Here is a 20,456-nt window from a genome sequence, read left to right as displayed (position 1 = left end):
GAGGCAGAGGATATATCCACGGCTCTAAACTTGCTTAGGCTTCCATAAACAGAAATGTGTAGGACATCTACCGTTATATCGATAGGTCTGCAGTCGTACCGACAGCTCGCTCGAGCGTCCATCAAAAAAAAACTCTATATGGCATCAAAAAATAATTTATTGAATACTTAAGTTATTACATAAGTAGGTACATAGTACATCGGCGCAGGGGGACAACAACAACAACAAATACTCGAGGTCTATTTGCATTTACATTAGTAAAATGTCCTTTGGTGTACGAGTAGCGTCAGCTCGTCATGGGGCTGGTCGAGTCCCTGGGAGAAATAAACATTCCAATACCCTTGTCCAGTAAATAATACTGTGTAGCTACTTACTAGTGGCGAAAGATGGAATATAGATGTCGGTAAACCGTCCCAAAGAAATGCAAATTCATACAGCGTGATACAAACTCCGGACTCCGGTTTCTCATTTATATGAATACAGTACAAAAATGACTATGCATGAATTTTCAAAGGTAACCCGGCGAGAATCGACTTACATGAACTCTTCACCGCTGCTACTTACTCGTATCGCATTCCAACAAAGTCACAAGCTCAATAACGCGAGTCACAAAGCGCCTGAATAATAATTTCCATTAAGCAAGTCGGCCACTGCCGAGTGCGCAAGCGACGTCGACATCTCCCACATCAGCTCGCCGCACGAGGCCGCTGCTGACGTACTCTTCCGGACACCGGTTCCCATTTGAGTTATGTTTTCATTTGTTTCCGAAAGTGATGCGCATGCATTAATACCCAAGGGTCCAATATTATTGATTCATATTTAGTTCTTATGGCATCAGAGAGACCCCACGCAAATATTCGGAAAGCGAGCTTATCTTTACTAGTAAAGTAAAATTACTCGAAGCAACCAGTGTGCCCAGTGGGAGTTTTCAATATTTTCATACTGTTACGATCGCGTTGACGTAAACGCAAATTTATATGGAATTGAAACAGTTGTGCAGTAGTGCCACTAGATGGTGCTGTTTCAATTCCAATTTTCAGTTTCAATACTTTTAATTTTCAATTTTAATTTTCTACTCATTCTCTTGAATACTTGGAGACTATTTATTTTATGATTACAAAAACTGATTCAGCGAATATTTACCTACTATGACAGACGGACATGCGAAATATAACAAATTGGCATATTGTTTCTTTTTTCAAACCTAAAAGGGCTGTTTACATACGGCCACTAGGCACTCTGTAGGTCTTTGCTCGGTCGCTTTTTTTTTTTTATTCTTCACAAGCTAGCTCTTGACTACAATCTCACCTGATGGTAAGTGATGATGCAATCTAAGATGGAAGTGGGCTAACTTGTTAGGAGGAGGATGAAATCCACACCAATTTCGGTTTCTACACGGCATCATACCGGAACGCTAAATCGCTTCGCGGTACGTCTTTGCCGGTAGGGTGGTAACTAGCCACGGCCGAAGCCTCCCACCAGCCAGACCCACGACCTCCCAACCTCGAACCCAGGACCTCCGTCCACGGCGCCACGGAGGCTTGCAGTGAACCCGACGCGGAGGGCGGAAACAATTCAGACGTTCCGTACATCCGTGCCGTAAACCGCCACTTGCTTACAGAGTGTTAAGGTCTTGTTTGATAGTGCTTGACCTTAATGCCAATATATTGTATCTGTAAATATTTGTTTTATAAAACTTCATTGTCATACATTGTCTTTGACAAATTTGTGTAAAAAGACGAAATTAAATATTAACGGTCACACTCAAAAATGTATTTGGTTTTGCGGTCACCGGTCCATCGCATCGTGCGCGGGCGCCATTCCATCGCACCTACAGCTAAAGGTATTTATCATTATATAATACTTTCATATAAATATATTATTTATTTCGTATCTTATCACACTTATTCTCTAAAATTAAATTAAATAAAAACTGCAGTTTAAGCAATACGCGTATATGACGAAAATACGGAAGTTTTAGATTCATATTCCGACTTATACATATTGTCATATTATGCGAAATGTACATTATTTTCTCTTATACAAGTACTAAAATGCAAATTGTAATTTCAAAAACAATTAATGGTACACCTATAATAAGAGAACAGGGAGCCTATAATCTGGCAAATTCGTTGATGACACTCCCATGACATGCGGGTGACGGGGGGAAAGAGTGCGCGGGTGTGAAATCGTGCGTGCCGGGAAGTGAGGTGCATCACTCGTGGGTTTTTCATTCATCACTACACGCCCCCCGGCCCGCGCGGTCCATCGGGAGTGTTACGAACGAAGTTGCCAAGCTATAGTGGAAGTTTTCATACTGTGACTGTCGCGTAACGTTAATACGAATTTCCAAGGAATTGGAACAGCGCCATCTGCATTACTGCAGATCTGTTTCAATTCCATATAAATTTGCGTTAACGTTGACGCGATCGTCACAGTATGAAAACGTTGAGGACTCCCACTAGAGTCAGGAATGTGCGCCACACTACACAGAGATCGTGCCTGCACCGACAGAACGCCTTCCCTGGCGACACTCTGGTGAAGCGTGTCAGCGGGAAACTTAGCGTGATGACGTCACAGCTGCCCCTGGTGCCGAGTGCCACGTCGATTCTCTTTCTACGATCGCAAACATTCTATTGCTATCGACAGGTCACGTGATCAAGATCTGTCATTCCCATACATTTGTCTAGTTTTAGAAGCGTTTGCGATCGTAGAATTCGTGCCACTTAGCGACAGGGGCTGAACACGGCGCAGCCGACGACGAGAACAACTCACAGTTCAGTATTTCACTCCGCGACGTCAGCGACGAGGCAGTTCCGAGTATATAAATAAATATGTAATAATAGGGTACTTGACACATATCAAATTTAATACAAACAATATTAATTTCGGAATAAGGGTCCGAAATATATTGATATCAATTAACAAAATTTGAGGATTTCATAGAAAACTTAATTAAAAAATTGTGTATTTATTCAATTTTTCCAAACGTCAAAACCGCTGTCTATATCTTATTGACTAATAATTTTGTTAAACGTTCCGTTTGGTTTTAAGGTTTAGTGTTTACGTGACGTCAAGAAACAGTTAAAATATAGCTATCACCGTCGATAGTGTTTTATCTCGTATTGGCAAAAAAATATTTAAAAATTGAAATTATTACATATTCATGTTTCTTTTACCATCTAGTAGAACGCTAATGAACAATGTAGGACCCATTTAAGATAAGTGTCGAGTGGTGATCCCTACACCGCGCGCGCGTACCGCAGGCCCAGCTCGTCCACCACCTGCTGCACGGCGTCCAGGCAGCGGTCCAGCTGCGCGCGCGAGTGCGCCGCCGACAGGCAGAAGCGGATGCGCGCCTTGTTGAGCGGCGTGGCGGGGAAGCCCACGCCCACCGTGGCCACGCCGCGCGCCGTCAGCCGCTCCACCGTGGCCGCCATCTTGCTGAACGTGTACACCAGCATGGGCACGACGGGCGAGTCCTCGTGGCCGAACACCACGACGCCCATGGCGCGCAGGCGGCGGCGGAAGTGGCGCGTGTTGTCGCGCAGGCGGCGCACGCGCAGCTCGCCGGCCGGCGCCGCGATGGCGCGCATGGCGGCCAGCACCTGCGCGCACACGGCGGGCGCCATGGCGTGCGCGTAGGCGTGCGCGTGGCCGCGCGCGCGCACGGCGTCCACGAGCCGCGCCGCGCCCGCGATGTAGCCGCCGGCCGCGCCGAAGCTCTTGGTGAACGTGCCCATGAGGACGTCGACGTCGCCGGGCGCCACGCCCCAGTGGTCCACCACGCCGCGCCCGCGCGCGCCCATGGCGCCCACGGAGTGCGCCTCGTCCAGGTACAGCAGCAGCCCGTACTTCTTCTTGAGCGCCACCAGCGCCGGCAGCGGCACGATGGAGCCCTCCATGCTGTACACGCCCTCCACCACCTGCGGCCACCGTTTGCGCTTCAGTCGCGCCTTCGTCACGGCGCCATCGCTGCCCTACCCCCCACCTACCCCTTCTGTTCTCTCACAGTTGTACCATATTGATGAAAGTTCAACTTAAATTGGTCACTATCATACTTTCTATAGCCTAATTTAAATAAATAAATCTTAAATTTTGAAAGAAAAATAACTCTTGCACTCAAAGTTTCTTCTACAAACCAAATAATATATTACCGATAAAAATAGTAGTATTTATTACATTGGTAATTTAAATCAACAAAAATCAAACCTTTAAAATCTACAGAAAAATCCTGATTTTTAACCGACTTAAAAAAAAGAAGGAGGTTATCAATTCGTCGGAATCTTTTTTTTTTTAATCGGGTTATCTTAATGAATGCAAAATAATTATTGCAGTCAAAGCTTGTAGGCTTAACAAATAAATTATTATTTATAAAAATAGTATCACAATACAATAATTTAATTACAGAAGTTATAGCATTGAAAAAACTGATTCAAGATAGATTTTTTTTAAAAATTCTAAAAAATATATTTCTTGGTCACCCTAGAAATTTTTGGAAATTAGTTTTAGATATTTAGATGGTGTATCTACCATTTGCGTTTTATTAATGACGGGACATCCTGTATGTGATATAAATATAAAATATAGGCAATGTCACTCCTCAATAACGTAGTATTTTAAGATTGGACCAGTAGTTCCGAAGAATAACCCTTACAAAGCCTGATACAAACTTTACTTCTTTATAATATTTCGAATAGTATATAGATAAATAATAATAATTAATAAAAACATTTATTGATGCTCTTTTTTTTTGAAGTAATAGCGCGTGGCTAGTTACTACCCTAGTGACAAAGACGTACCGCCAAACGATTTAGCGTTCCGGTACGATACCGCGTAGAAACTGTCAGAGGTATGGGTAGAATAAACTTGTACCTCTTCCGAGTTAGCTCGCTTCCACCTTAGACTGCATCGTCACTTTACATCAAGTGAGATGTTTATTTTTAGCAGAAGGCTTCAACAGTGGATTTAAAAAAATAAGAAAACTAATGTCGAACAAAGGTTCACAACCTTTAAGGACAACTTAATTAACAAATCAAACTGTAACCAAAATAAGACCTTATAGATTGGCAGACAATGACTTGAGTGGAGTCATGCACTTGTGAACGTTGTGTGTAGGGTTAAAGGCGCCTTTGACTGTTAACCAACACTCCCTTTTTCCACTCAAGTCAGTCTCCCCGCCTATCCCAAGTAACCCATAAAGAATTACATAACAAGTAGTCTGGACGGCTCGAACGCGAGCGCCATATATCGCAAGTCGTTCCGCCAACCGATCGCTACCCCTCTCTAACTCCCTACTGTTCACGGAAACAATTACTACTATACTACTATTTCCTACAACAGACTAAGAAACCGTGAGCGTGTCGGCACGCTCGACAGCATGGTCACTCACCACAACGATCCTGTCCCAGCGGCGCTCGGCGATGGCGTCGCGCGCGAGGCGCTCGAGCTGGCGCATGTCGTTGTGCGCGAACACGCGCACGGCCACGCGCGCCAGGCGCAGGCCCAGGATCAGCGACGCGTGGTTGTTCTCGTCGCTCAGCACCAGCGTGCCGGCGCCCAGCAGCCCGGGGATGCCCAGCGCGTTGGTGGCGAAGCCCATGCCGAACACCACCGCCGCCTGCCGACCCAGCGGTACAGTGCATGTTAAAAAAATAAATTAAATAAGTTGTTCATCATACTAACGTATAACTATGACTCTGTTTTTGTCTAATTATAGAAAAATGTCAACTATTTATTCAAAATGTAAAATATTGTAGAACATGTAAAACGTGTTGGGTTTTCTGTATAGTGAGGCGTAAGGTTACATTATAATTATGTACGCACACATGCTCCACACACACCACACGCGCGTTGTCGTCCACAAGTCTGCATCCGCAAGAGACCCATGTGAGTTTCACCCATACAGGCCACCCCCCATTTCTTTTATCGCCTTCCGAACTGCAGCGTAGCGCTGTTCTAAGTCTGGCATCGATTTTACCGTAACGTTGCTATGCGCCCCACAGTTTTGCCGGGGGGAGCGAGTCGGCGGCTACAGGACCAACGCGCCCGAGTAGTCGTACGAGCGCACCTCTACTCCCAGGAACTTGGCGGTGGTCTCCTCCAGCTCCTGGTGCAGCGGCGTGGAGCCCAGCTCGGCGCGCGAGGAGGCCAGCGCCAGCCCGTAGCGCCGCGCCGCCGCCTCCGCCGCGTCCGCGCACTCGCCCTCGGGCGCCGCGAACCCGAGGTAGTTGTACGAGCCCAAGTTGATGCAGCGCTTCTCCGCGCCCGTGAACCTGCAGCATCAGTCTCTTCGTTACAAACTATCGGGAGCATTTTTTAAACTGACACACTGTCAAAAATTGCGAGATTAGTTATCTATACTATAGTCCAGGAATTTTTAGGATCAAAAAACTGCTGGGATCCTGGAATCGTTATTTCTTTCGCAATTGTCAAAATCAGTCTGGAGTTGGGGGTGCCACACCCTCGTCTCGTTAAGCCCCCGGCGCCGGTCACGTACCTGAAGGACCAGTTGTAGTCGTCGGTGGCGCGCTCCTTGAGCGTGAGCTCCGCGCCGGGCGTGGAGCAGATGGGCCGGTTGAAGATGTGGCGCACGCGCCGGTACACGTAGCGCGAGTAGAACTGCTCGAACGGGTTGTACAGCGGCGCGTAGCCCTGCAAGCGACGACTCGAGCTCAGTCTCATTCTACGATACTCTACGCGATACATATGAGGCACACCGTACTCGGTATCTATAAAATTGTCTTCATGGTCGCTGTGGCTGTATGATTTAATCATTTAAGTAAAAGTGGTCTATTGTCTTCAAAAAATTAATTATGATCGTGGTTTCAAAAATTAATAAGGGTTCTGTTTTTTACTACGTACGTTCGGAACCTTAAAAGTGACGTGATGTACAAAACCTCCTGTAAATGATAATTTGGAAGGGTTCGTGGTATTAGGTAACCTACTTCTGGGACAAACGAGTGCGTAACAATTTGACACATATGAGTACTCGTACCGTATGTGACGTACTTGTAGCGTGTGATTGTGAAACCGCTTGCACAGCGCACACAGATAACCAAACAATTAAACAGATTAGATGCACAATAGATAATTACCGACCGACACATCGCGAACATCGCTGCGCCGCGTTGTCAGCGTGGAGTGTTAGCTGAGTCATGTAGAGCACAGCCTCAGTGAGTCCGTGACCTACCTACTACAATGTGTGACACCTTCAATATCCCCTTGTTAATTCATCCATCCCTTGACATCCCATGAATATCTCATCATAGACTATAGTCACAGTAGATATCTAAGTACACAGTAAAGATCTAACAACAAATTGTTCCTTAGTTTTATCCTTATATCCTCGTGACACGTAATATTGTCAATTTATAGTTTTGATTGCCAATTATATCCTACTAATATTATAAACGCGAATGTTTGTATGGATGTTTGGATGTATGTTTCGATATTTTGTTATTCTTTAACACCGCTACTACAGAAGCGATTTGGCTGAAATTTGAATGGAAATAGATTTTACTCTGGATTAACACATAGTCATAAAAATCTATGGTTTCCCGAGATTTGCGAAAACTGATGATTTTGAGGATATAATTGTTTGTTACTCTTTCACGCCTCGACTACTGAACCGAATTAGCTGAAACTTGGTATTGAGATATATTATAGCCTGGATTAACACATAGGCTACTTTTCATCCCGGTAAAATCCATGGTTCCCGAGGGATTTGTGAAAAACTAAATTCCACGCTGACAAAGTCGCGGGCGTCCGCTAGTTTTTACATAAAGACTGACATGTCTATCACCCCAACATAGCCCATGCATGCGGACGATGCGGACTGAATCATGGGAGGGCGTACTAGCTCTTGGCGTTTCTCAGACCGCCTTCCCGACTCCCTACAAGTTATTTACTCTTCATCCTTTTCCCATTGGCATGTCGAACAAACGACACGAAGTACTGCGAGGAAGTGGACTAGGCTACTTATCCTCTGAGCATGTACTACATACGGCAGCTCACCATGCGCCGGTCGCCGCTCGGCCGACCGCAGCCGATACGACTGTGCGTACGCGGCCGATAACAGACTCCGCGCCTACTGCATGAATCACGATAAACAAATGCTTCTCTGAAGGTGTACCCAGGTACAGTGTTCAGTGTGTACCAGGTACAGTGTTCAGTGACTCATGCGCTGGAACTGATCGTACAACACTCTGGACTGTACTCTGTACTTGTGTAGGTACACGCGTCGTAACCAACGTGTGTCGAGGAATGTGCGTCAGGAAGTCGGCCTCCGAGTTTAATAATTAGCAGCAGATAATTTAAATAAATTATCGTTATCACGTATTATTGCATGTCCGTCACATTCAATTTGGAATATCTTGAATGTGCGACTAGAGAGTACCTACATACCTACTTATCTATATTTGAGTAGGTACACGACAAAGGTACGTACGAGCCCTGTACCTCTTTTTGAATTATGGAACTATGAAGTGTGACTTAATTTTAATTCATAGTTTATTAGACTGAATAAATTAATATATGTACCTAGTACCTACTCGTAATATGTACCTACAGAAGGACGTATTATGTACGAAAAAAAAAACATGTAATTTAAAATCTACCCGCATTCTTTTTTTTTTAGCAATTATTTATTTTGATTTATTGTATGTAGGATTTAAGTCTAATTAGTATGTACACACGTGAATTACCTTAGTGAGTTAATTGTATTTCTCATATAAGCGAATTTTATGTAATTCTTTTGAGAAAATAAAGATCTTAAACCAGAAAAAAGAAAAAATATAAAAAGTTTTATAGACTATTTATTATGTAAATATTTTCAGTGTCTTCTTACACAGAATCGACTGGTTGTTCGAAAATAACCCAAATCTGTAGAGACTGGCGCAATCGATATCAATTAGCTGAACAGTTAGAGAAACTGTAGTTATAATCAGTAATAACAAATGATTATTACTGATTGTAACTTTCTTAGTTACAATCACATGCGTTCTAACAATTCCGTGTTCGTCCACCGTTTAGTAGTCCACTAATTGACCTATATTACTGTTTCGGCCTCGCTGCGCTAACGGCGAGCGTCTTCGAGCGTACCGTACGCGTACGGGTACAACACGCGCCCGATACTATACAACATGTAAAGGAATTTGAACTCTAGACATTGGTACTGCCTATTGGCAATTCTCTCATGATGGGTTATGTTAACATTCGCACGACATCCAAGTACTAACTAGTGTAAGGGCTCACACTAGAACCGCCAACCGACTTGGTGAGGATCATTGGTTTGTTACCGTCCGTTGACAAAATGTCGTCACACGTATACTGTACAGTGTACACACAGTAATTTGTTGATAGAGTCAAAGGCGAGAGTGAAGTCGTAGGGACAAGAGTCCACGAGCGACTCTATCTCGAGGAATATCCGTACCGGTGTAGTTAAGAGTTGACACTTTGTCACTTTCATTAGGATTTTATAACGGACTCTTCAAATTTAATGGCCTTTTGATGACAAAAGCTATAATAACTATTGTTTTATGGTTTCCATAATTTCATATTACCTGCACGTATACCTATCTGTTATAATCATCAATCAATATATATATAGTAACGACACGTATTAGTCTACCGAGAACAATAATTACAAACAGAAATCTTTTAAGGAATTTCGGATATGGGATTGACTTTGGATTCCAATTTGTTTATAAATATACATCTTATGTGTATTTCTGACGCAGCTTAAGCGATTCATATTCCGTGTTCTTAACGATATTTTACGACAACAGCTATTTTTAACCGACTTCCAAAAAGGAGGAGGTTCTACGTTCGGCTGTATGTATGTTTTTTTTTTTTTATGTATGTCCAGCGATAATTCCGTCATTTATAAACCGATTTTGAAAATTCTTTTTTTGTTTTGATTATTTATATAATTATACTGGCAGACCCGGTCAAGCTTCGCTTTGACTTACGTGCACTCCTTCCCTATCCCCACCCTACACTACCCTGAATTTATTTGTTACAAAAAAAGTGATAAATGAAGAACCGCCCGACCGATTTTGTGGAAACTTCACACAATCTACTGAATAGTCCGAACAAACCCTTGGTTTTGATAGGTGAGCCCGTTCTTAAGTTATAAAATTACATCGAAAAGTGGCATTGATTTTATATATATAATTGAATAAATTTTTCACGAAATACACAGTTTTATTTATAAGTTTGATGTGTATCCATGCAACACGACACCCGCTGTCAGCACTCTAGAGAGCGGTGTCTGGTTACCTATTCACCTCGTCGACTCACATAACAACCGAAATACCATGGCTAGGAAAATATCGTAATGTTATTAAATACTGTCCGCTAATTGGGAATCTCGTGTCAGTAATATGCGATGAGATCGTGCGTGAGAACAGTGCGCGCTAGACTTGCGACTGACGCGAGCGTTACACGCAGCCAACGACGATGTTGAGGTGTCTCATAGCATATTAGTGGTACATCAAAACTCTACATTACACCATCTCATGTACTATGTACTATTTACATTAAGAATTCCTCTACGTCTGCTCTTGGTATAGTTTGCTTCCGGGATTGCTATAGCATTTATTTTGTTCATCATAAAGTTTGGAACGGCAATTCTAATAAAATTTGATGTCACATGAAAGCTAAGATTAGAAAGGTAACATATGTATATGTTTGTAGATATAGTGTTCCCGGCGCTAAATCACTCAGAGGGCGCCATTCAACGCCGAGAGCGCCGGTGACCGGATCACGGTGTGCGAATGTGTTCCCGTGCTCCAGTCATCAGACGACTGGTAAGGACACCGTGAGGTCGGTCGATTGGTCGGTGTTAGTAATCTCATATAACATCGTCTCCTCGTAGCGAGAAGGCATCAAGTCTGCCAAGGTGAAAGGATAGCATAATATGGCCACTCACCACGCGGTTCCTCTCGGTGGCCACCTTGGGCGTGAACAGCAGCTGGTTGACGAAGCCCAGGAACATGAGCAGGTACAGGCCCGCGTGCGTCAGCGCCGCCGTCAGCAGCGAGCACTTTTCGAACGAGCCCGGGAAGATGTCGAGCTGCGCCCAGTCCATCCACGGCGCCGGCGCCTCCATGTCGGCCGCGCTCTGTGACACGCCACCGAAGAATATATACTCCAAAGAGAACAAGTGAATCTACATACATGAAAACGTTGGACAAGCAACAATATTAAAAAAATATATAAATGTTTTATTGTTGTTACCCGGGATCGAACTCAGGATTCATAAATCGTACCTAGCTTGGTTATACACCACTAGACCAAATGGCTATATATAAATTAGTTGACATTAATGTACGCTTACTGCCTATATTTAGCTACTGTCTGTATGTATCTCTCATGTCCAAAAGTCTTAGTACTGAAGATTCGCCCCCTTGCACGCGACCAATGTACTGGCAATCGAAGGACAGCTCCGCGATCTGCACCATGCAGAGGAGCGGCACATCTCGTACACTGAAGCACAGAGTCGCAGCCACGACAAAGGATTGGATGTCTTTTGTGTCGTCAGCATAATGTCCAAAAAAACCAACAGCCCGAACGATGGTAACAAAAGCTCAACATTTCCTAGCCCGAGGCAGGACTCGACTATCATATTATTATGATTCGAAGCCTCACAGGTTAACCGCTGGACCGACCAAGAAATTCCTTTTATAATAATTAACGATTTTTTTGGACTTGGAATAAATTACAAAAACATTTGAATAGTTACGAGTTTAGCCGTGGGAATTTACCGGTCTGATGACAAACGAGGTACAGCTAATCTTGTTTGGTCGGTCGGAGGGCTTGGACCAAAACATAGTCAATAGCGGCCAAAGGCACCGGTCCCGCCTCGGAGAGAACATTCTCTCAGCGATACAAAGGCTAATCTTCGTCCTAAATCCGCCAACCCACATTGCAAGCCGAGTGGGCCTAAGCTCCAAATCCTATCTTCTAGGGGAGGATGGATATGGATAGGCCGTACGAGTAGGATGATTATGGAACGAATTGTACGGAGTATCCGAATGTTGAATAATATGTATAAATTGTTTTTATTTTTAAAATAATTAGTAGCTGACGCCGCGCAGTTTCACCCGCGTGGTTTCCGTTCCCGTAGGAATACAGGGATAAAATAGCGCGTTGAAACAAACAAACTCTTCAGCTTTATAATATTAGTACTTATAGATAAGTGTTTATACAGTAGCGACGAGTACGCCGCACAGAACCGAAGCATTCGTATCAGCATCGCACTAAGTAAAGACAGTACGGTCTACCGGCCCGGCGAGGACTGAAATGCCATGGGTTTGATTTTCACTTTGAAATTACCTACCTACCGTCACACTTGCATTGCTCATTTGAAGCAAGCCGGCAAGGAAATGTTGTTCAAGTTTAGAAGTTATGGTGTATGTAATTATTGGTAAAGATTCTCATCTTTACTAATACTTACTTATCTATTTGTGAGTATTTTTGGTCTATGTAAGGAATAAACTCAAAACTACTAGAGCGCTTTGAAAAAAATCACCAATAGAGAGCTATATTATCAGGGAATGTTTTGTATGCCCGTAGGCCGTATTCCCACTGGCAACATGCACTGTTCGAAGACTTGTGTCTTCAGGCACGGAGACGTTTCGGACGAAACGAAACGCAAACTTTCCCGAATGCTGCTCAGCCGAATCCAGGAATTCACTAGATGCAGGCGGCTCAGGATCGTGACTTTTAAAGTTCCTACAAAAGGCCTATGTATTGCAGTGAACGTCCAACGGCAAATATAATGATGACGATGATTCCCATGAGAATGGGAACTACGCGGATGAAACCGCGTAGTTAACATTATTTTTAAAAAGAAAAGCAAGCAATTTATAGTTTAAAAAAAAATAATAATAAAAATAAAAGCATGTTAAGTGCCGCGGCGCGCGTATCACTGAAACGATTTTCAGACTCGTATTATTTGATAAGAAAATAACACGACAGTTAGCAATAAACATTGTAATGTGTAACTGCGAGTATATACTCGTATGTACGCAACAGCCGCTACTGGCTTGTGTAGAGCTGTCGACGGTACGTATTATAATTATACATAAAAATTTTAATAAAAAAAATTCAACCGACTTCCAAGTCAAAAAATAACTTTAACTAAAAAGCAAAAAATAACATCCTACCTATGTGCTACCTTCTGATCAGTTTGAAGGCGGTGACAAGCCAGTGATGTTTTAATTAAACACGTTTTAACTACAAAATTTATGTGGTTCTTTCAGAAACAGCTTTAATTAAAACACGACACTGGCTTGGCACCGCCTTCAAACTGATCAGAAGGTAGCACATAGGTAGGATGTTATTTTTTGCTTTTTAGTTAAAGTTATTTTTTGACTTGGAAGTCGGTTGAATTTTTTTTATTAAAATTTTCATTTTTTTATTTTTAGTGTTAGCACACCTACTGCGTGTGTACAGTCACAACCTATCTAAGTGGAAAGTTCTTATCAATACAAAATTATCAAGTCCAAACACAAGGTAGCTACTGTGAGCCGTCGAGGAGTTCTCTTCACTGTGCTTCGTCTTCATCACCAGACCCTTAATACAGTCACAATCCATCTAGGTGGAAAGTTCTTATCAATACAAATTTATCAAGTCCAAACACAAAGTAGCTACTGTGAACCGTCGAGGACTTCTCTTCACTGTCCTTCGTCTTCATCATCAGACCCTTAATACGGTCACAATCCATCTAGATGGAAAGTTCTCATCAACACAAATTTATTAAGTCCAAACACGAGGTAGCTACTGTGAACCGTCGAGGAGTTCTCTTCACTGTCCCTCGTCTTCATCACCAGACCCTTAATACAGTCACAACCCATATAGGTGGAAAGTACTCATCAATACAAATTAATCAAGCCCAAACAAAAGGTGACTGCTGTAAATCGTTGACGAGTTCCATCGTCTGTGTTTCGGCTCCATCATCAGACCAACTCCAAACCTTCATAAAATTGTAGTGGTTTAAAATATCTTATGGAAACACTAACAAACGCACTAGCCGTCTCTACAACTTTCGAAAGTTCCCCTCAATTTCTCCAGGATGCCATCATCAGATCCTGACATGAAAAAAATGGGACCACCCTGGAAGTAAACCCTTCAAAACAAAAAAAGAATTTTCAAAATCGGTCCATAATTGACGAAATTATCGCTGGACATACATAAAAAAAAAAAAAAAAAACATACATACAGCCGAACGTAGAACCTCCTCCTTTTTGGAAGTCGGTTAAAAAGAGTAGTGATTACGACGTCAGATAGAAATCTGGACCAGGACGCTGTGTTGATGATGAGGAAGGCGAGATGATAGAAATAATGAATACCACAACAATAATAATATAACGCGTCTGGGTTATCCAAGCCAATTTACGTACGAGCAACGATATTATTGTTATTGGACCGATATATCACGTAATTGTATGTTTGCAGATTTTCCTCGTGTGGCCGACGCACTGGTTCTAAAAGATACTCGCTGACGGCAAACCAGTAAACTACTATACAAACTATTTTATTTAGAAAATAGGTGTGGCTTGTGAACTACACAGAGGTAGTTTGGGAGTATCACGCCTGGGGAACACTACCGCTATGCTTAGCTACCCGCACGCAGCATTGCTGTGCGCAGGCTGGAGTGCTACAAGGCTGCCGGTGTCACGCAGGCACGTGGAGCCTTCTCAGGTGGACTCAGGGCAGCTCCTTGTACGCTCTGCGAAGTGTTGCTCTGTCTATAGCCAATGCTCTTGGAAGCAAATGGCAGATACTAAGCATAGTAAGGTATATCTGATGGTACTCATGGATAGGATGGGCGAGTTACTTGGTCCGTCGAGATAGGTTTTATAAAACCTTCCCGCTGCAGCTGAGCAACATGTCTGTGCCAGGAGTGAATACGACAGCAGTGTGTCTGACGAGCAGGCTTGGACCCGTGGCCCTCGGATGAATCTGAGGCGTATTACGGTGTGCATCGTGTCAGTCTGCTGACGCTCATCTTTGGAAGTACTAAGAGGTTTTCGTACGGTTTTCGCTGGCAGATTAGCTAACGTTTGAACAACACTTATAGTCATTTTGTTAAGGCAAATATAATTTTAAGCAAGATTCAAACTCTGGCCCCGCTACATGTAACGCTGCACCGCTCCGCTCAATCTATAATCTATACTAATAAAGTTGTAGCAGGTCCAATTCTGTACATGAAAGACATTTATTTAAATGTATCTTGGGGGACATTATATGTATAATAATAATAATCGATAGGTCCTGAATTTTTTGTCTGTCTGTCCGTGTTTTTGTTAACCGGGCATCACACTGAAACTACTGAATGAATTCCGATGAAACTTGGCACGATTTGAGATCATAATACCAAGAAGGTTATAGAATACTTTTATTGCGGAAATAAAAGCAGAAGGGGGTGAAATAATGGTTGAAAGTTGAGGTATATTTTTGTAAAATGATTAGTGGACTATTTATTATAAATTAACATGCGGAAGTATTAATAGAAGGGGATAAAATAGGGGTTGAAAGTTTACATAGAGTTTCACGCGTACAAACTCGTGGGCGTGTGGCTAGTGCTTTAATATTATTAATTAATGGGCGTTAATTGCTCTCGTGAAATGCGGGAAACGCGACCTCGCTCCGACGTGAAATTGATTTAGCCGATACAAATTACACTCAATTGAAATTACATCGATAACTCTCAAAGTATGGCTCGCTTCACTTCTTTACTGACTCCCCGACGCGACGTAACAACATTCCGCGTGTCCGTCTGTGCCATCGTAACTTACAACCACGATCAAGTGCAGCGCCAAGTCTGCAGGTCGCTCAGGTGTGCTTATGAGAATGGTTTCGGCATTTATTTTAATTAGCCGTCCACATCCATGAGTGTTCTGCACCCTTGACGGAGATGGTAAACTGATCGTGAGTGGGTCGCGTTAGCAATGGGTCGCTTCTTTGTCTTGAAGATCTGATAAGCGAATCCAAACACACCTACGAGTACTTATTAGTTGTTTAATACATATAATACATATGTACAGTTGTGATAAACTTCCGACATTATTGTAGCTATGATTCCAGACTGTCAGAGATTTTTATTACGTTACATTACACGGGCTTGTGTCGTACTGCGATCACGGCTCAAAGAACAGTATGAAGCCGGAGACTTGGAGGGTACTCGACTAAGGGGACTCTGAGATATTGGGTTTAGTCGGCGGAGAACGAGATACCTAATGTAGGTTGATTATAAAATAATTCTTTAAAAAAAAATGGGGCGCGTTTATAAATTAAAAACAAACATAAACTGTATAATAAGTATATATAAACCGCAACTGTGTATGTATGTAATTCAATGTCTTAGAAGCTGGCCACCCATAAATAGGGTAATTTCAAAGTACAGAGCTGTGCGAGCCTACCTTTAGATGCAACGCAGGAGCGCACCGCCGCCGCCGCCACCTGCTGACTTACAACTTGTTGGTGCGGAGCGGGCGCGCTATAATGTACATGTACAGGGGGATGTTCTGGCGACCTCAGCCATGTCAAGCCGGTTCACATTCGCAAGCAAGTATCTTACAATCAAACCGCCTATCTACTTTCGATAACAATTTAATGTTTCAACTGATAACTTGTTATTGGGAGGGTAAATCGCTTCGTAACGTAACACGATACGGCGTTACTGCCTGGCTTCCCTTTCTCTCACGCATACGGCAGCAGGTTTAAGTCATCACTTCTGTCGAAACGCTCGACAAAAGTAATGACGCACACGTTTTTTCATTTTCTTTACATTTTCGTAAGTACAATAAAAAATTAAATAAAATTACTACAATAAAAAATATTTGAAAGTATGTTAATGCCCGTAACAGAGCAGACGCAGTAACAGAGCGAGTGACGGACGCTACTCGTACACGTGCGCAGGTAAACACCGGAGACGGCGGCTACTTTGAAATTCAGATGCACGAGACGTGTACCCAGCAGCCGGCAGCCGGCCCCGAGCACGCGCGCCTCTTCTTCGCAGAGCGATTTTTTAATTCAGTAATCTGGCCTAATAAAATAGGCTGTAAACGTTTTAGAAGAAAAGGAAATATCCGCATATGGATAAATATAAATTAAGCTAATTTTAAGCTGCTTGTTTTTGTATCATACAAATTGTAACTTCAATTAATTGTACTTGTGTTTTACTTTGAATTTATCACTAAGTATTGTTTATTAGGGCAGTAAATATTTTAAGGGTAAATTATCTAGTATGAATAAAATAATCCAACCACCCTGTATATGTAAGATTTTATAAGTAGAGAAGGATAAAGTTGAGGAAGGCGGGCGGGAGTTCCGCGGGAAAACAAACAAGTCGTGAGGTGACGTCATGAGGACAACTACACAATAATAACTATTGAGTTAACGAGCAAATTTTACCGCAAAACAAATCTTGGCATAAACTACGAGCGCCGCAGCAGCAGCGCCTGGCCAGTGCCGACCTGACCACGATTTGTGACCACGTGCCACAAATCGTAGTCTAGTAGTAGTAGTAGTAGTAGTAGTCAGTAGATGCTGAGCTTTGAGGGAGCGGTCACACCTGTATGTAAGTTATATATTAGGTTAGCAACCCCTATTCTCCCAGATCAGAGCAACTCAGTACGATGGGGGAAAGCCACTAAAAAATCTTGTTATACTTGTGGTGAGGCAATAGGAACAGCAAGGCACTTGTTGGTTGGATGCAAGGTGCTCCTGGTTAGGGGTCTTTACTCACGTCGTCATGATAGAGTACTTCAAATTATACGTGAAGTTATAAGCCTTTCAGTAGCTGGAGCTCAAAAAGGATTGACTACAAAATATAAGACAAATTAACTTCGTCCAAGCAGGTACAATAACAAAATCATCTAGTAAGCCTTAAAGACCTTGGCCTCTCTAGGAGTGCAGCTAGTTCTATATTATAATGAGTATCAAAAGCTGCTCTAATAGGATCTTACCAAATTTGTCTAGACAGGGAGAGCAACATGAGTATAGAACAGGGAGTGTTGATTGATCGTCAAGGAATTCCTTAACCCTACATCCTGTAAATAAGTTCAGGACTCTGCTTGGAGTTTTTCTCTCTACCACACGTTGGACCTGGCACCCAGACTGTGAATCCATGGAATGATAAGACATTAGTCTCCCTCTCAGAATGAGAGAGGTTAGGGCAATAATACACCAGCAGTCTACGCTGGCCCAATGCAGATTGGCAAACTTTTTAGAAAATTCTCTGGTATGCAGGTTTCCTCATGATGTTTTTTCTTCCCTGTTAGAGACACATGCTATTTAATATCTTAAAATAGCACACAACTGAAAAGTTGGGAGTTGCATGCCCGAATTTGAACCCACACCATCCGGAATCAGAGGCAGAGGTCATGTCCACAGGGATATCACGGCTCTTCCGCTTGCAGGTAATAGAACAGTTTAATTATGACTGACTTATGGATATTTTACTAATAACTGTGTGTGTGTGTTTTATAAGCATATTAGATTAGATGAATGTTGGTTGTGTGATAACTTGAAGTATGAATGTTAAGTATGTAATGTTTTTCAAGTGACATAGTATGACTGTGTTAGGTATCTATTTCACTTAATAATTTAAACAGTGTGTTTGTGTTTGGAGGTTACTCAATCACCAAAAACAATGGGGATGAAATACTCATGATGAATGAAAGATGCATTTTATTTCAGTATATTATGAGATATGAGTAGGTAAATCTCATGTGGATAGCACATTAATTCCTTGATCTATAACCAGCCAGGAAAACTCAGAGAGAAAAGGAGTATACTTGTAGATCTTTACAGAGAAGCATGCTTTTGTGTATGAAACTGCAGGAGCAAAGGAGAATAATGTTTATAAATTATCATCTGTCTGACTTGTTGCTAAACAACAGATTGCTAGTAAATAGGATTCTGTCCCACACATAGCACCCAATAGTGAACAATACATTTCTGCTGTGCTGACATTCCTGTAATGTTATTTACAAGAATGAAATTTGCCAGAGAGCTAGTTTATAGCGAGTACACGTCGGCTAACAATGAATTATGAGATACAAGCAGATTAAGGGACGACAAAGTCACAGACATCTGCTAGTACTGTACAGTACATAGTAGACAGTAGTAATTAATAACATCAGAGTATTCATTATTTTCAATAATAGTTCAAAGTATAATGAATAGTGGCGGTCATTACTAGCTGAAGATCACTGTGCTGAAATTGATTTAAGTAATTTGGTTTAGGATTTAAGCTTGACATATTGATGGCACAAACACAAGACGTGACAAAACTCAGTGAATATTGTTTGTTACTGAAGTTTGATTGGGTACATGTATTAAAGACATGACTGCCCCGTGGCTGCCAGTATTTATGATTTTATATGACTTGAATTGAGGCAATTGTTAACTTTCACATTTTTTAGCTTCAGCCTGTAGAATTAATGAAAAACAATAATTTTGGATAAACGGCGCACTTGCATGGTCTTATATATATGAATATAATTATTAAAATTTTCGTAGTGATTCCGTTTGCCGATTTCGCGATAAATCATTCGATATGTGGCCTTGACCGTCTATTTGGCGTATTGATCTAATTATTTTTTACTCTTCCTGTACCCAGCCCAAGCCTGGGCACTGGTGCAGTGCGCTGGACAGCGTGTCGGCATCTTTATCAGGCCACGACACTGTCACTGGGCGAGGAGACCTAATTTTAAAAACACTAGTGAAATTAAATGAAAAGAGCGACTTACATCCACTCCATTACTTTTATGTTCTGAGTTTACGTAGCCGTTCTGATTACCGCCCATTTTTCCATTATCAGTTTTCTTCTTGCCATTGCATTCAGATATTTTACTTGTTGATTTTGATTCATTTAAATTATCACCACCACCCACTTGAACAGCCGCCATCCTCCGCCGGCGCCGATCCGCTTTGCAAAACTAACCAGTAGGCAGTAACCACAAATTAATAGAGCATGATGATTTCGACAGCTGACAGTTGAGTTGACACAATCAAAGAATAAAAGTCGTAGACGAAGTATAACCATACGTACCACAAGGTGTACCGTAGTCAGCTTGTTGATAGTTAAAATCATGTAGGTAAAAATGAAAATACATAATAAACTCGATTTTGACGTTGTTTGTTGTCACTTTTGTATTTTTGCTAGGTACTTATAATTTGCAACAAGTTGAAGCTAATTTTGTGCTTACACAATTATTAATCACGATGTTTATTTTATACTACTTAGTAGCTAACTCGGTGTATGAGTTTATATATTCAATGTACTAATTTATATCTTTTGATAGATTAGCGTGCCATCTAAAAATCATCCATCAAAAAATATTTGAATTTGACCTTTAACAATATAGAAGTCAGAAGAAACGCCCTTGCGTCATAGCACCGTATATCAATCTAATTGTTTCGTTTCTTTTGTTTACAGA

At 42.1% G+C, this 20,456-nt stretch overlaps 1 protein-coding gene across 2 annotated transcripts; it reads right to left on the bottom strand.

The window, feature by feature from the left end:
* Positions 1-139: 139 nt before the first annotated feature.
* On the bottom strand, positions 140-19,979 carry LOC112043676 (serine palmitoyltransferase 2). Of its 2 annotated transcripts, none has more exons than XM_024079194.2 (6): positions 19,767-19,979; positions 10,934-11,125; positions 6,500-6,654; positions 6,071-6,275; positions 5,393-5,620; positions 140-3,926 (listed from the first exon to the last, which is right to left on the bottom strand). In XM_024079194.2, exons 1-6 carry the CDS (start codon positions 19,923-19,925, stop codon positions 3,243-3,245), a joined length of 1,623 nt encoding a protein of 540 aa, XP_023934962.2. In that variant the 5' UTR covers positions 19,926-19,979; the 3' UTR covers positions 140-3,242. The 2 variants fall into 2 exon arrangements, with proteins under 2 accessions (XP_023934962.2, XP_023934963.2); XM_024079195.2 differs by lacking the exon at positions 19,767-19,979 and adding an exon at positions 16,431-16,567.
* Between the last annotated feature and the right edge of the window lie 477 nt (positions 19,980-20,456).

The sequence above is a fragment of the Bicyclus anynana genome, chromosome 9 (genome assembly GCF_947172395.1).
Source record: "Bicyclus anynana chromosome 9, ilBicAnyn1.1, whole genome shotgun sequence".
NCBI lineage: Eukaryota > Metazoa > Arthropoda > Insecta > Lepidoptera > Nymphalidae > Bicyclus > Bicyclus anynana.
This window is presented reverse-complemented; position numbering and strand designations above follow the sequence as displayed.

Bases quoted from the DNA above. Each gene is read 5' to 3' on its own strand.
- LOC112043676 (XM_024079194.2), bottom strand. From the start codon at position 19,925: ATGGCGGCTGTTCAAGTGGGTGGTGGTGATAATTTAAATGAATCAAAA. The intron at 11,126-19,766 runs GTAAGTCGCTCT...GGCGTGTCACAG, and splicing joins ATAAAAGTAATGGAGTGGAT to AGCGCGGCCGACATGGAGGC. The intron at 3,927-5,392 runs GTGAGTGACCAT...CGGTGGCCGCAG, and splicing joins GCTGGGACAGGATCGTTGTG to GTGGTGGAGGGCGTGTACAG.